This window comes from Sphaeramia orbicularis, chromosome 13, assembly GCF_902148855.1.
Source record: "Sphaeramia orbicularis chromosome 13, fSphaOr1.1, whole genome shotgun sequence".
Lineage (NCBI taxonomy): Eukaryota > Metazoa > Chordata > Actinopteri > Kurtiformes > Apogonidae > Sphaeramia > Sphaeramia orbicularis.
This window is the reverse complement of record NC_043969.1, coordinates 20228858-20245877: the sequence shown is the minus strand read 5'-3', so window position 1 is coordinate 20245877 and position 17020 is coordinate 20228858. Positions and strand designations below refer to the sequence as shown.

General features: G+C 41.8%; 1 protein-coding gene across 14 annotated transcripts in view; it reads right to left on the bottom strand.

The window, feature by feature from the left end:
* Positions 1-4357: 4357 nt before the first annotated feature.
* The window catches only part of mecom (MDS1 and EVI1 complex locus), a 134816-nt gene continuing 122153 nt past the window's right edge, over positions 4358-17020 (bottom strand). For 6 of the 14 annotated variants that reach the window (XM_030153024.1, XM_030153025.1, XM_030153026.1 and 3 more), the window contains 8 exons: positions 16779-16805; positions 12246-12412; positions 11973-12050; positions 10289-10458; positions 9393-9537; positions 7221-7466; positions 6393-6576; positions 4358-6283 (listed from right to left, as the gene is read on the bottom strand). In XM_030153024.1, coding sequence (XP_030008884.1) covers positions 6149-6283; positions 6393-6576; positions 7221-7466; positions 9393-9537; positions 10289-10458; positions 11973-12050; positions 12246-12412; positions 16779-16805 — 1152 coding nt within the window. In that variant the 3' untranslated portion in view covers positions 4358-6148. The remainder of the gene's footprint in view (positions 6284-6392; positions 6577-7220; positions 7467-9392; positions 9538-10288; positions 10459-11972; positions 12051-12245; positions 12413-16778; positions 16806-17020) is intronic. The other 8 variants (XM_030153027.1, XM_030153028.1, XM_030153030.1 and 5 more) reach the window with 3 other exon arrangements.

The following is a 17020-nucleotide window of genomic DNA, read 5'->3' as shown; positions in this document are numbered from 1 at the left end:
AATATTATTGAAGATTTTTTTTTTATATAAGTGACACTAAGTTTGAAATCCACTTTTGTGCATAATGTTGCTTTAAATGATATATTAAACCAGGGGTGTCAAACTCATGTTAGTTCAGGGGCCACATAAAGCCCAATATGACCTGCAGTGGGCCGAATCGTTAAAATAATAACATAATAATACATACATAATATTATTTCCAAAATTTGTGTGTCTAATTTCTATGTTTTGGAGTGAAAAAGTAAGATTATATTATCAAAATTTCTACATCTAGAAACTGTCTTTTAAAAATATGGAAAAACATGAACCATGACCAAAATGAAATTTATTAAGAAAGAAAGTGCAATTTTAACAATTTATGCCATTATTTGGCCTCAGCTTCTCATTTTTTCATGTCCATTACAACATACAGATCACAGTGGATCTACAAATGCACAAAACATTTAATAACAGACAGAATTTTGGTAAAATTACACTTAAATCTCCTAAGACGTTTCAGGTTGTTCATATTTGTTCAGGTTTTTCAAATTTTTTTTAATAAAAGGCTTGTCTGTAAATGTAAACATTTTTGTGTAATTTTACTCTTTTTACACTAAAAAAAAAGAGAAAAATATGTGGTTTTCATTATTTATACTTTATTATGATAGTATTTTACCAGTCTGACCCACTTCAGATGGAATTGAACTAAATTCATTTTGACATCCTTGATTGTTAATATCTTCAGTGTAATTTTTGTATTTCACTAATTCATCCCGTAGGCCGGATTGGACCCTTTGGCGGACCATTCTTGGCACCCGGGCCATATGTTTGACACCCCTGTATTAAACACTAAACACAAGCAGTAACTTTTACAAATCTGCAGTCTTTAAGTATGCAGAGGATGCAAATGAAGTGTTACCATATTTTCACCACTGGATGGCGCTTAATATGGAAAAGTACATCAGTTTTCTGACTGAAGTTCTTAAGTTTGTATATAACGGGGTGGTTAATGATATGATAAAGTTAAGATGATGATACAGTTGTATATTGTTGCGTAAAAAATGTATGTGTTTGTTTCCTGGTTTGGAACAGGACCCTTTGCATTAGCCATTGAGTGGAACATAGAGCTGATGCCCTGATGAGTTAGTTTTTAATCTTCTCCAAACCAAAGACTACGATGATTTCAACAGCAGTCTGCATGTGGTTGTGCTGCCACGCCTGTCCTGATTAGACTCTTCATATTAAAACCATGTGCACGCCTGCTCTGTCGTGTCCTGCTCTGTTCTCTGTGACTGTGCTGAGTGTCCATCAATAACACTAATGACCCGTAGCCTCCAGGGAGAAAAACAAACAGTGTAATGAAACCACAAGCCTTAAGCTCTGCTGCTCTAAGAGGGAGAGGGTGAGAGTGGGGAAAGGACAGGAGGATAAGCAGAGGAGGGGGAGAAGGAGAAGAAGAAGAAGATGAAGAAAAAGAAGATGAAGAAGAAGAAGAAGATGATGAAGAAGAAGAGGAAGAAGAACAACAACAACAAGAGGAAGAAGACAAAGAAGAAGAAGTGGATGAAGAAGAGGAAGAAGACAATGAAGAAGACGACAAAGAAGAAGAGGATGAAGAAGAAGAAGAAGAAGATGAAGAACAAGAAGAGGAAGAAGAAGACAAAGAAGAAGAAGAGGATGAAGAAGATGAAGAAGTACAAGAACAAGAAGAAGAAGATGAAGAAGAAGAAGAAGAGGATGAAGAAGAAGAAGAAGAAGAAGAAGAAGAGGAAGAAGACAAAGAAGAAGAAGAGGATGAAGAAGAAGAAGATGAAGAAGAACAAGAAGAAGAGGAAGAAGAAGACAAAGAAGAAGAAGATGAAGAAGAGGAAGAAGAAGACAAAGAAGAAGAGGATGAAAAAGAAGAAGAAGAAGAAGAAAAAGAAGAAGATTCACTGAGCTCAAACACACACACACACACCTACACACACACACACACACACACACACCTACACACACACACACACACACACACACACACACAGAGGAGGTGCTACCATTTCTGTAAACACAACAAAAACTTGATGTGATGATTTGTAGCGTCTCCTCCACCCAAACACACACACACTTAGGAACACGCTTCACACTTGTGCCAACTGTACCCTTCACACACCCCCCCCCCCCCCCACATACCCCCCCCCCCTCCTCCTCCTCCTCCCTTCGTCCTCCTACTCCCTCCCTCTCCCAAAATGTTTCCCCTGGCGTCTGAGTCAGCACGGGTGCCAAGTCAATCAGTGTGAGAGCTGCCAGCTGTGATGGTCTCTCTCTCTCTCTCTCTCTCTCTCTCTCTCTCTCTCTCTCTCTCTCTCTCTTTCTGGGAGTGTGATGTATGTTCCAGTGGGGGGGAGTGGGCAGTTACATGCCACACAGGGTTGGCCGGGTGGACGGGTGGCAGAGGTAAGAGGAAAGGAGGAGAGAAAGAAGGAGGAGAGGAAAGAAAGGAAGACGGTGGCTGAACAGGAGCTGTAATGAGGCCTGATGGATTCTGAGGCTGTGCCAGCTCCACCATTAGCTGAGTGGATCTGAGCCCTGAGACACGCTGCCCACAGTGTGCCCACCCGTCCACATAAACACACTGTGGGGACACAGCAGCTTGGTGATCCAACACCTTTGACATATACCGACTAAATTTAACTCCAACAGATTGCACTGACTAATGCATACTCTTCTGACTTTGTTGGCTCTTGTAACACACTCACACACTTCAGCGTACGCAGGCCTTTATGAGAAACTGTGGGTAAATGACGGCAATAACTCGCCCCAGTGTGTTGATTAAGTGTGAGTGGATACATGGCTAACATTGGCATGTGCTAATCAACACTGATCAAACCAACACACGCACAACAGTTAAGCATTAAACTGCCAATCTCGCCCTCGACACACTCCAGTGCCCACACACAATGGCCTTACACACACTGCTGTCTATTCATAATATTTAGGTGTTCTTTCAGGAGGCGGAGCCTGAGGACTTTTGTCTGGAGGAAGTTCTTTATGTAGGTGATGTAATTACATGGGTAGTTTGAAAGGCAGTGGGGGTGTCGTCCACTGCCAAATCTGTACCCACATGTAGTCAAGGATAGTTCCTGTTTTATTTTCATCTCTTTAAAATGGAACAATCTACATCTAGACCAGTTCATAAACACTACCTATTTATTTGACAAAATGACTAAACACTAAAAGGCCCAGAACTCATCAGTCGTTAACTTATTTTTTATTATTTGCACCAAGTTCATATTTTACTGCATTTAATAGCTGCAAAGGTTGTAACGTCTTTGGAACAGTTAGCACGGCCACAGCCTTTAAGTCTGTCCCCTGCTCCTGGTCCAGTTCATGGCCTAAAGAATAATGGACTGGAGCTTGAGTAAAATAAATGTGTTTTGGCGATATTTGACATCCAGCATGAACTACTTACACCACACCTGCAGTATAATCAGGTACTGATCATACAAAGAATTGATGCGGTGCAAGTTCACCCAGTCCCACTGTACAGGCTTAAACTAGTGTACAATAAAACAGGTGGTCAAACTCATACTCAGGACCATTATCGGTGCCACTCCATTATGGTTCTGGCCTACGCCATCACTACCATCAGTGCAGCTGACCTCATCAAAGCTGGATGACCCATGCTGACCTCATCAACACTGCCTGACCCCCCCTGACCTCATCAAAGCTGGACGCCCAATGGAGCCCCGAGGGCTGACGACAGGGCCTAAGAAAACACCCCATCCATTAGGGTGCCAAGAGCACTGTAAATGTGGAGTGTCAGCGCCAGCCATCTTTACTGTCATGCCCAATTCTCCAACCCCCCACCGGAGCTACTCGCCGGACAATGGAGCTGTTGAACCTCCAACCCTCCCAGCCACAATGTCCGCCCACGTCGGCTGGCAGCAGTGACAGAGGGGGGTGCCGGATGAGGAGGCCTGCTGCAGGATGGGACTCTTATTGAGCGTTTGAGCGATGAGCCAGGTCATCACATCTACCCACCTCATCCATCATGCCCCACAAACGGACACAAATAAAGAGGACACATTCCTGCCTCGGCTCCCACTACCACATTCAAGCCCTCTCCAGCCTTTTCTCTCCTTCCCTCTCTCTATGCGAGCCAAGGCCTGGAGAGAAAAGAGGACCAGAGTTCAGACTCTCCCTCGCTCTTGGAGGCCATGGGAGCGCCAGAAAAAAGCGCCAGGTGGTTTTCTGACTCATGTCTCTTGGTAGAAATCTCTGTTTAGGCCAAAATGATGGGCAGCCAGAAGGACTATATGGAGTGGGGGGTGTGAGGGAGACAGGAAACAAAGAGTGAATATGTTAAACAAAAAAAAAAGAGAGAACGACAGACATGTCAATCCACATTGTAGTCTTTTATTTCTTAGTTGTTCCTCCCACAGTACTGAATTGAAATGCATAACAGTTACATTGTAGAAAGCATTAAAACAAAGTACCTCAACTTGCTGATTACTTTTTAAAATCGATTATAAACAAAATGACAAAAAAAAAAAAAAAATCTGATCCCTCAAAACGGGAGAATAAATGAAAGTAATCTGTTATTTATCATAAGTTTGGCACAAGGGATTAACATGAACCGAACGTCACACAAGCTTGCAGACAACCGTAGAAAATGTCAGATACAGATCTTACCAGACCAATCATGCGCTTATGAAGAAATTATACCTGGCTTTTTTTTTTTCTCATTATTTCATTCTTTATAATGTTTTTCATTTTTTACAATTGAATCATTAAATTGTCATAGAAAACAAAACCTAAGTAATATCTATTCATCAACCAGTTTCATTAGAAGAATAAGGAGTGAATTGTATGTTTAATACTATCCGGCACTCAAATGTAATCTACAAACCCCATTGAACTCTGGGATAGGCCGGGTGAGGAATCTCCCCTTCACCTGGGCTAAGAGCAGTGCTATTCAGTAAACAAACTACAGTTTGCCAAGAAATAAATACAATTCTCAACATACAACAGCAAATAACAACAACAACAACAACAAAAAATGGAAACAAAATCATGATTGTCTAAAAATGAAAGACACACAAGCATGGAGTAGCTAACGACTAGCATTCAGGCTATTTAGTGGTATTGTTGGCTGACTAGGATGGATTCAAGGTTTTTGAAAAGACATATGCCCTTTACAACGACAATTAACTTCAGCACTGGCTACGTATCTCAGTAAAAAAATGAACCAAAGAACAAAAAACAAATAAAAACATTGTGTTTTCTTCTCTTCCACTAAAAAGACAATCTATTTATATCCTTTCACAGATAGCGCAGGCGGGCAGGATGGAGTGCAGTGGAGAACAGTTGGTAGACACTTGTGTACAGTGCTATGATTGTGCAGACACACGCAGCCATGAAAATGCAGGAGGGAAACTGGCCCAATTTCAGTTAACAATTGCTTTTTAATTTGTTCTTCACTGACTTCAGTGATATTACAGCACTGCTTGTGTTTCCCTACATGGAGCTGTTTTCATTTAGTTTGAGGTCAATGAACCCCACCCTTCATTTTTATCATTAAGTACATATGTTCACGAGAAGCACCTGTGAATCTCGGGGCTTAAAGGGAAATCGGTTCGGCAGATGAGACAGGGTTCTTATGCTTTATGCACATCCTAGGCTCAAACTGGCTGTCTTAAAGACACAACCAAATGTATCCTGTTGGCAATAAATGTTCCTGTATGTGCTGGGCAATAAATGCAGTCTAGTAATAAACATCAGCACATCCATCTTCAATGCCCACCAGCTGCCCTTGCTGTGCAAAACATAGAAATTCAGCAGAATAAATACAGCTATTATTACTTTAGCTTCATTATTTTCACAAAAATTGCCGTCATTTTGATCATCCTGGTTGGTGTTACTGTAAGAAATCAAATTTAAGGTCTCAAAGGACATTTTGCTCTGAATTTGTTGAAGATTGTTAGGGCTGGGTTGTGTTCTGCAAGGACAGAGACCCTGCTTTGTGTGTAAGGCGCTCCGCTCAGCAGTCAGATGGGCCGTGGTTCTGCTCAGCAGTCACTCTGCAGACAATCAAAGGGCCCTGTAGATTGCCCCTGTAACGGGATCCCAGTGCCATAGGTCAGGGTTGGGGTTTGAGAGGTAAAGGGGAGAGCGCAGAGGGGTGTCATCATACATGGCTAAGGGACTGGATGGCACTGGATTCAGCAGCGGCCCGTGCCAGACTGTGCCACATGGTGGCGGGGGTGTGTGAGGCTGGGTGGAGAGAGTCCTTTTCAGCCAGAGACAGCATCATGGCATAGGCCTGAGGAAGAGCCACACAAGTAGGAGTTAACCAGCATACCTGAACAGAAACATCTGAATATCCTGTGAAGTCACATACACGCATATGAAACATTAGTCCTTTTTCCCACCTGAGACTTGGATTTCCTAAACAGTGGCTGTTTGACCGCCTCAGCCAGGGAGGGGGAGCCAAAAGACCCATCGTCTTCATCTGGATCTCCGTCACTCAGCTCACTCTCCTCCAGCTTGCGCATGTCCGAAAAATGACGAATGTGGTCCAAGGCTGAGTAGCCACTCTGCTCCTCCTCATCATACCTGAAGGACAAAATGATTGAATGAAAATCAATTCCAATTAGAAAAAAAATACAAAGAAATGTAGACTTCACTTCACTGTAAATTCACTGTAAATTCACACAAAACAGTCTTTATATGGAAACTGATGCTCCTTTCACTTAAAATCATTTTAAGGTGTATAATAACAAAATATTTGTAATCTGTTGAGGAAACATTTACAAGTACTTTGTCTAAACTTTAAGCAACTAGTGCTCATACACAGAAATTCACGTATAGATGAACATGACATATCTTTTGTTCAACAGTCAACTGTAACATTGTCAAATATTCAGAGATCCAAGCATTTAGAATAGAGTAGAATAGAATAGAATAGAATAGAATAGAATAGATCTATATTGTCACTGTCACAGGAACAATGGAAATTCATTTAGCAGCTCTGTTCTGTTTAACAGCAGAAACAATAAGTGCTAAAAGGACTGTATAAAATATTACACAAAATACTGAAAAATGTAAGCAATGTACAAAGCTACAAAATAAAATATTAAATATACATATGCACATTTATGGTATTTTAAAACTTGTACTCATACTAACTAAAAAAAAAAAATCAGGATGTCTTATAACACAGCTGAAGAGGTCTGTCAATGCGAGTTCATCAAACGTACCTGGCAGGGGAGCTCTTGCAGTTGAGGTTCAAGTCATTTGACTCACTGAAATCCATTTCGTCTTGTATGACATCATCACTGAGGTTACCAGGAAGCACTTCGCCTTCAGGTTTGCCAGGGGTGCTGCTGGGCTCTTCACCCTCTTCTTCATCAGCACCCAGGTCCTCTGCTTCCTCATCTTCTAGGTCACGTGACCCACGGCTGGCCATTAAAGGCTTCTCTTCCTCAAACGGACCACCATTTAACCTGCAGAATTCATAGAGATTTAGATCAGTATACATGTGAGTGACATCCAGCACACACGTAATATTTAAGAAAAATGAGAATGATTTAGTTGTTGTAAATGACTTGTAAAGAAACTGGCCACTCATGAAAAACAGTTTAGTCATGTTAGGATACTTGTAAAATATGTAGCATGCAGACTAAACGCTGGAATAAAAACCATTCATGTTTTCAGTGCAAATATTGGGAGCTCTTATTCAAACTGCTAAAACATTTCCAGGCTTTTGTCTTTTGTTTTCTTTTTTTGTTTCCTGCATGTTCTTGTGAGAATCACTTCCCCATAAATACAAAAACAATGGACCGTATAAGCTAAAAGAGTGGGAGAAAGGTGGATCTGAGGCTGGACCCGGCAGCTGGGATAGAGCAGAGCTGGAATCCCGTTTGTCATCGAGGCGCCGGGGCCCCTTTGGGCACAGCAGCACTGGGCTGATCGTTGCAGCACTTAAATGGAGTGCTCTGTCTTTCTCCTTGTTTATTTTCCCTACTATCTAGTATTCATCTAATAGGCAAAATATTTAGCTGACAGCCCCATTTGGTGGGAGAGTTATGAGAGCGCTGCCAACCGGCCCATTCCTCTATCCCTGTGGAGGGAGACGGGGCCAGCTATCCAAACTGCCTGAGTCTTAATCTGTCCCTCTGTCTCAGAGCCACAGGAAACCACCATTTGGTAAATCATCTGGAACCACATTAAGACTGATTCACTAATTACACTTTGGGACGTCTTTCGTCAGCTCCTAAAAATGCCATTTTTCGCACAAAGGACTTAGGATTAGACGGGGAAAAGTGAATAGATAGGAAACAAAACACATGAAGCACATCACCACATAATTATAAGATGCTTATAAACAGGATACCTGCACTGCATTTGGACGGGCTGCATCTGAGCGTGCAGTAACTCCATGAGAAAAGGCCAAGAGGGAATTCATGTGATTCTATTTCAATGCATATGAGATCTGCGGTGTGTTTCTTTTTTTGTCAGCAGCTGATAATATTCTGCTTTTGACAGATCTCCCGCTGGGATGGAGAGTTTGAGGTTGACAAGGTGGTATTCGTGCCGAGCTGAGCTCGCAAGGCTGAGGAGAGGGTCTAGCTCCGAAAGAGAGCGCGAGAGCTCAGTGATTAAGAAAACAGATTCGCTAATTACGCTTTCAAACGTGGTAATTTGCTGGGGATAAAGTATCTATCAGAAGTAGTCAGGAGCGAAGCACTTTGAAAGGAAACACGGACCGACCCTTTGACCCCACCCCCTCTACTCTCTTCCTGTAGGCAGACATGTTGTTTCCAGATGTGGTAGGCTAACTGCTGCACCCCCCCCCCCCCACACACCACCACCACCACCTCCCCTCTGATGCTCCACCGTCTGGTCCTGCTCTCACAGGCCTTCTGCACAATCATACACCAGTCTGAGAGATCTCTATCTGGCCTTACAATCTGCTCTGTGATCACACCACGTGAAAACAAACTTGGAGACTTGAGCAGACCTCGCAAGCACTATCTGACCTGATCACAGCTCCGAAAATTTATTTGCATAATACTCAGATGAAGCTGCATGCATCCAGATATCTGTTTGTGCAACTGATATAAAGAGCTCCTGCACGTTTCAGTAATCTGGAATGTCATCACAGATAATTACTCACCACTCCAAACCTGTGTGAGAATTAATGAAAGCGACCTGGGTGGTGTGAAAAGTCAAGTCAAAATGGGCCTCAAACAACTGACCCATGATTCATGTTTGGACCCAAGAGTTGAATTCACAGTGATACTGGTTAGAGAAGTGGTTATACTTAAATAATAATTTAAACTATAGTTATTCTGTACTTTAATCTGTATTTAGCCCTAATTTTCTCCACTGTTTAATGTAATTATAACCAAAGTTCTCTTTGTGCTCACCCTTCCTCAGAGGGATCTGGGGATGTCTGGTTCTGTCCTGTGTTGCCAATGAAATTTCGTATTTCATTGAAATAAGAGTCTTCTTTGTCATCCAGTATGGCGCTGCTGCTGTCCAGTTCAGACTGTGGGGATGACATTGCAGTGCCTGCAAAAAAAAGTGGCATTTTATTTGAATGTGATTGCTGGTTGTATTCAGAGCTTCAGTGAGTTTTCAGTGAGTAAAACTTTTTAAATTATATTTTTTTTCCTTAATGACATCAAGGGAAACCTTTAATACAAATAATAAATAAACCGGACTAGAAGTGTTCTACATCATGGTATACTAATTCTGTTGAATTTTTGTATAAAATAATTAGATAAAATGCTGATATATTATTATTAAAACTATAAGAAACACTTTCACCTCAACAGTTTTAATATATTCACAAAATACAAACACACACAACATACTATATGTATATTCTGATCTCTTTATTCATATAAATATGGTTGGTGATACACAACGTGGAGCTGCAAGTTTATAAAGGGCAGTAGATAAATGACTCTGTATTTAGTAAAATATCTCATTAAATGAACACCTCCTCTGACTGCCAGGTATCACTGCTGATTTAGAGACAGAATATTGTGACCTATCAAACTTTTTTATACTCCTGATGTTTTGGCATTTAAAATTATTCTGTGCTGTTGGAAAGGTAGACGACAGGTTTATATAATGTATTTTATTAGTTTATAAAAGTATCTGAAATCATGAATAAATGATATTACATATTTGTTAATTTTGGGGTTTATAAATGTAATGTAACACATTGTAAAAAATCAGTGAAAAAACTCCAATGATTTAAATTCTCAACTTTTTGGTTTAGCTAAAGTCTAATTCTACTTCTGCTGCCTCTCACCTGACAGGTTTCCATTCTCGTGTTTTTTGAGGTGACGGTCCAAGTTGGTCTGCTGCCCGAAACAACGGTCACACAAGTGGCACTTAAAGGGCTTCTCCTTGTTATGAATGTTGCGAATGTGACGTTGTAGGTTGGAGGAGATACTGAAGGAGCGGTCGCAGTATTTACACCTACAGGAGGAGTGGAAATCTTTTATTTAGCAATTACGAAATGACAAAAACAGCAAAATGCACAAGCAGCTGCTCCTAAGTACAAATGTATTGAATAATGGATCAGAGACCTGTTTGGTCTGTGGGAAACATAATGGGATACATAATGTAGGACGTGCACACACACACACACACACATACACACACACACACACACACACACATACACACACACACACACACACACACACACACACACACACACACACACACACACATATATACAGACAGTCCCAGCAGTCCCACAGTCCCAGACATGATGGAGGAGCTTGTTTAAGGTGAAACAGCTCTGCCTCTTATCTCAAGCCAGCGCAATAAAATTGCATTCTTCTCTCACAAAATAAGCACGCAACAGATTTGGTTCTAGCTCTGCAAAATTAGAGGCTGTTGCCAAGTTTCTTCATGCAAAATTATACGAGAAGATTACATCTTTTCTTCTGGTGGAATTAGCTCGCTCGATTGGCTGTCCCTCAGGAACCCCCCCGGTTATCTCCACAAAAAATTACAATAAACAGCGCTGATCTTTAATGGCATGCCAGCGTGTGGAGTGCAGGCTATCAGGCTGGGGCAGTAGAGGCCTGCGTCTGTCTTGCTCTCTCCCCTGTGGTCAACAGGCCTCCTCCAAGATTTGGGCCAACATTCCACTACCTTAGTTACTACAAAGCAGAGCGGTACTGGCTAGAGTTTCCTCATAATCCAAATGTAGTAAATATTCAACATTTAGCTTTACATGTGTACTGAGCTGCTGCTGTAATGTACCTGGAAACTTCTGCATTGTTGATGTGGGATGGCAGACTGACGAAAACAACACAACAGTTTTCTTGCGCATACAAAACACTCCTGCTAAGAAACTCTGTGCATGTTTGCTGATCGGTCTCCGGTTCATGAAACAAAATCAGCTTGAAAAAACTTTTTTTAGTCGTACAAATAACCTAATTTGCAAGTAGCCAGTGGACCTGCAGACCACTTTGAGTCTGGCCTCTTACAGAGAAGAGAAATGACCACAGCTGCTGGGCCTGGACATCTGCCCATGTTCCTCATCACCCCAATTTTTCACCAAACTTCCTCCCTTCCTCTCGGCTCTGCTCTTCTACCAGCTCAACTTCAAAACCCCCTTCCTGTCACCCTGGTGACGGACACCATTTTTCACCAGGCAAATTATTTAGCTGTAGGATAATTATTCCAGGCTTTTACGCCATGAGAAAACATACATAAACTTTGTTCTAACTGTGGACAAGAATTCCTTGGGAAAACATTGTGCATTGCTTATAAATGATCTGCATCTCTGTCTTTCTGTCTGATGGAGAATGTGCAATGTGAAAGAGGACTTGGTGCTTTCGTAATGTTTCTAAGTAGAGATGCAGACAGGGCTAGAAGAATAACTGGACATAAATATAGATGCAGAGCTTCAACTTTCATCTTTCAAGAATGAGCATCTCGGTATTTTAGCTGAACTCCTTTAGCAGTACATTTACCTGTATGGTTGCTCTCCTGTGTGAGTCCTGAGGTGGCGCGTCAGGTTGGCAGAACGTGGGAATATTTTCCCACAATATCTTCAAAAAGGAGTAAAAAAAAAACAAAACAGTTTAACAGTTGAGAAAGACATGTTTTTTTGTCCAGAAATTCTTCACTCATACAGGTCATGAAAACCATTTGCAGTAAAGGAATTCTGATTAACAGCACAACGCAAGGAAAGTTAAAACTACGAAAGTGAGCGAAAATGATGCTAATCCAGTTGCCATGGTTACCTGCAGGTGTAACGCTCCTTGCCCTTGCGCAGCAGCGTCTCTGGAAGTGCAGAGGGTGGGGCTCTGAAGTCAAACATGGAGGGGACGGAGCGCAGCAGGTCACCAGTCTCTGGCTTTAAGGAGCCAAATGTTTCCAGTTTTTCTGCCATGTTTTCAATTGCTGACATCTGAGGAGACAGAAGACAGAGTGAGAGGTTATCACGCTGCTCCAAAAACCACTTTATACTCATTTAACACAGTGCAGTCAACCAAACACATCATGTTTCAATGCTCCTATGTTTCTCTGACAATGATTTTAAGATTGAATGAACTATTAAGTGGAACATTTTAACAGCCTGGATATTGAGGAGAGTGAAAGATGATGTTGCAAGATTGAATAAAAGGATTTTCTAACAGCCAGATAGAATAAAACACAAAAATATGGTAAAATTGAAAATGCAGGCCTCTGTAATTCCATAGATGCTTTAAAATAAAGCAAACACTTAGACATGTAACAGTTTTCTATTAAATCGGCTAAAAATAGATCGAAATGTATGTTTGGATGCTGTTTGTTTGAGCGTCCTTGTTTACAGGCATCGCAATCTGCCAGGTGAAATGATGTGAAACACATACTGAGTGAATTTTATACTATTATGTTCATCAATGATTCATGAATCACAAGGTCAAAACCATGGTACATGTGTATGACAAGTACATTTGATGTTGATTCATAACTTTGTTAGAAAACACAAAAACAGGTGACTCCATTCATGGTTGTGGTGGAGAGCAGGTATGACACTTTCATGTTAAATTCCTCCAACTCTCATTCTGTTACCAACACACATACATGTACAGTAGACACATATACACAAACATACAAATGGGATAAAAGACTGCAGCCAATCTACTAATGAAGCTGAGCATTTACTTCATTAGATACCCTTGGAGGAGATATGCGTACTTGTCAGTTGGTCTGTGTGTGTATATGAACGAGAAACTACTTTCTGCACGGTGGTCGTGGTTGATTAATTGCCATCAATGTGTGTGAACGAGAAAATATATGTACGTGTGTGAGAGAGAAGAATGTATTTGTAATGCATGTGCATGTGCGAGAGGAGGAAAGGTGTGTGTTCAGAATGTGCCCGCTTACAGGCATGTGCGTCGTATGTGTACGTGCTTAGTGTGTCTCTGTGTGCTGTCAGATACATGTCTGTGTGTAGCTGTGTCTGAATGTGTGTGTGTGTGTGTGTGTGTGTGTGTGTGTGTGTGTGTGTGGCAGAGGAGTGATTCATGTCCACTGCTGGGCTGTAAACCATTCTGTGCACAATGCGGGCAGACAGCACATTCGTCAATATGAAAGATGTTGACATTACTGATCAAGGGCCAGACACGGGTAATAATGATATCGCTGTGCTGAGAGGGGCGGGATGGGGGAGGAACGGGGGCTGGAAGGGGAGTGAAGGGAGGACTAGAGGGAGGAGGAGGAGGGCTGGGAAGGAGCGGGTCCCAGTAGGGCCTGTCAGCCCGTCTCACACACACAGGATTTTTTTTTAAGGGGCCACACAAATTTGCATTATTTTGCGTGTATTGAATTTTCAGCCTGTTTCTTATTCTTATTTCAATAAGGCAACAAATCAATGGTGATTCGGGTCCTCCACCAGAACCCTGCTCCGGCTCTGACATTCCATCTCCTGCTTTCACCCCCTGTCACTCTCAGGCTTCACGCCAAGAAGGAGGAGAGCGAGGGGAGTGAAAAAGAGCGGGGAAGAGAATCGGAGAGGTGAAGAAGAGTGGAAGGAGATGACAGGAGAGGAGAGGAGAAAGAAGGAGAAAAGAAAGAGAGAAAGAAAGGGAGAAAACAAGAAAGAAATGAACAGAGGGAGAAGAGAGAGGGGCTGATGGATGGCGGTGGTGCCTGGTGTTAGGAGCGGCTGATTAGGAGTGACGGCCGAGTGTAAAGTTCCTGCCGCAGCCATTGACGTTCCCACTGAGGGAGGATGTGGAGTGTCAGGTCCGTTTGATTATGAATATGCCAATGCTGCATGCCATGAATCAAAGGCAAGGGAGAGACAGCGAGGGAGAGACCAAAGTATGAGGAGGGAGGGGGCACTAAAAGATAGGCAAGGCGTTGCTGGGAAGAGGGAGGTGAAACGCTTTCATATTTCTTTCAAATGTGCGCTGTGTATTTCATTGGGCTCTTTTAAGGCACTGGAGTGAATGCACAGTTTGTCTCCACTGCACAATGAGAAGCCATAACTCTTAGGAACATTAGGGCCCCTAAAGCTGTCTGCAGTATCGAGCCTGTCTGATAAGACACTTTTTCCAGCTGAAACTACACCATGTCAGCTCCATCTACTGGGGGATTCAGCTTCTACCTCAGTTCAGTGACTGCTGTTGCACTCTATTCACAAGTTTAATCTTACACCTTCAGTCAGTGGCTCCAAGTCCTTTTAATGAGAGGCTGAACAGATAAGATTTATTAAATGGAAGTTAAGTACATTCAAACACTTAGGTCTTATATGATGTATTATAATATATACCCAAATAAAAAAATATATTAAATTGAAGCCCTAAATATTAAACCTAAAGCAATTAATTAAACTAAATGGGACAACCTCAGTTAGACTAATGAGGCAAAAATACAGTGTTTAATTAAAAAAGCAACGGCAGGTGAAATTTTCCACAAACTGCGCTGACAAACAAATAGCACCGAGTTACATGTGTCATTTGCTCAAATATAAATGAGGGAATATCAGCCCCTTTCTTTGAAAGTAATTCTTGTTACAAAAACAGTGTGAGTCACAAAAGACAGAGCTGATGTTGTCACATGTGGTTAGGCCGGTGAAACTCATATCTGTAAAAAAGTGGTGTAAACTGTGCGTAAACTCACTCCTCAGTCACTCTGTGCTGCAGTCTGTTTTGTGAGGCCTGAATGACATTGTATTTATGTTTAATGACATCAATGGCAAAATCTTCGGTGTGCTGCTCAGGTGGAACCTAGACTTCTGTCTGACTTGGAGCTGGAAACAGAGGGTTAGTGCTCTGTAATTTTCATTATCTGTCAATACATGTGCTGAAATGTGGGGAAAACCCTGAAACACTTGAAACAGCTCCACTTATCAGATGCAAAACAATGGGAAATTGCACTCAGGTGCAAAACTTTATGGGTGTTTTTGTGCCGGCCTATCATTATCAAACTCTTTCGTGGATAGGTTTTAAAACCAAATGTACGGCAATTTACAGCACAATTAGCTAGTGTATTTGATTTTTGAGGCTTTATCCTAAATGTACAGATCTAAGTGATTGAGTGAGTGATTTTTGGATTTTCAACCAATTATTTTGTGCATGGGCCACAATGCCAAGAATTTATAAAACTGTCTTTCTACATCTGTGACAGAGTTATGATTTTTCTAATGTACTGCAACTGAAATACATATGTCACCATAAGTAAGCACCATAAGTGTGATAAGACAAAATCACATCATATTTTGTTGCTGTAAAAGTCTTAAAAAAGCTGTTGCAGCTTCTGTTTCACTTTCTTCTTTAGACAGGCAGCAAATCGTTCTCCTATCTAGTCCAGTGGATTAGATATATTAATGTAGTTATCAGTCTGCCACAGATTACACTTCAAAAACCTTCAGCCACTGAGCTGTTTTTATGGATGGTGAGTCAGGTTCATTAGACCATTTGACAAAGCTCTGTGTGTGCAATGTTCAACTTAAAGGACAAGAGGATAAACAGCTCCACATTTTGCTCTAAAGTGATTTTTCAAAGGTTTTATAACCCTCTTACTCCTTTGTATGAGAGAACCTCCCCACCCCCCCACCTACACATACACATACACACTATCTGCACCCCCTCGTCCTTTCCCCCAGGGCAGTGTGTATGCGTCTGTGAACTTGCTTGTTGCTGTAGCGTCGCTCTGGGACCAGCAGTTGATTGGCTATCTTCAGATGTCAGTGATGCTGTGAGGGCCTTAATTAGCGAGATGCATTCTCAATTGTTGATCTTTATCGGGAACCAGATGTTTGGAAGGAGAAACTACCCCCCCACACTTCACCAGTGTCCCTAAGAGACTGTTACCCTCGTGCTGATGTAAAGCAGTCCCCCTAAACACCACCCAGCACCCCACCAGTCCACCCCCCCCTCTCCATGCCCATTTGAGAGACCCCTGCTTCATTCTACAAATAAGCAAATACACACAGTTGAAGCTGTTGGGTAGACAAGATGAAGCGTGGCTGGAAATCCCCAGCAAGACATTTATGTAAAGGGGGCAGCAGATACATGTAAAGAAGTAAGCCAATACTTATGATGAATTAATAAAATATCAAACAAAATATCATGTGCTCTAGTCAATTAAATGGAATCCCTTAAACAACACATACAAATGGTTCAGTGATGAGAAACTGACAATTGTCATGCCAGTGCATGATGGGCTCAAGCCATGCGGATGCAGGGTGATGTCAGTTTATACTGTTACACAGCCCATGCATACAGGTGAGGATGGGGTCTGTTTGGTAAACGTATAGACACGTGGCATAAAAAGGAACTTACCCAAGTTCTCTGATCTGGCAAACGAAACTGAGGGGCGGAACAGAAGGAAAAGAGAAAGCAGTCAGAACCTGGAAGTGGCGCATGAATCAACAGCTTTTGATTGGACACATATGGGTACAGAGAGATGATAGGGCTCAGTGTTATTAACTCTGAATGAGCAATGAGCTGCCTATCTGCAGAGGTATGGTGTTGGAGTTATAGGAGGTTCTAATAGTTCCCAACACTTCCTGGTGTTCAATAAG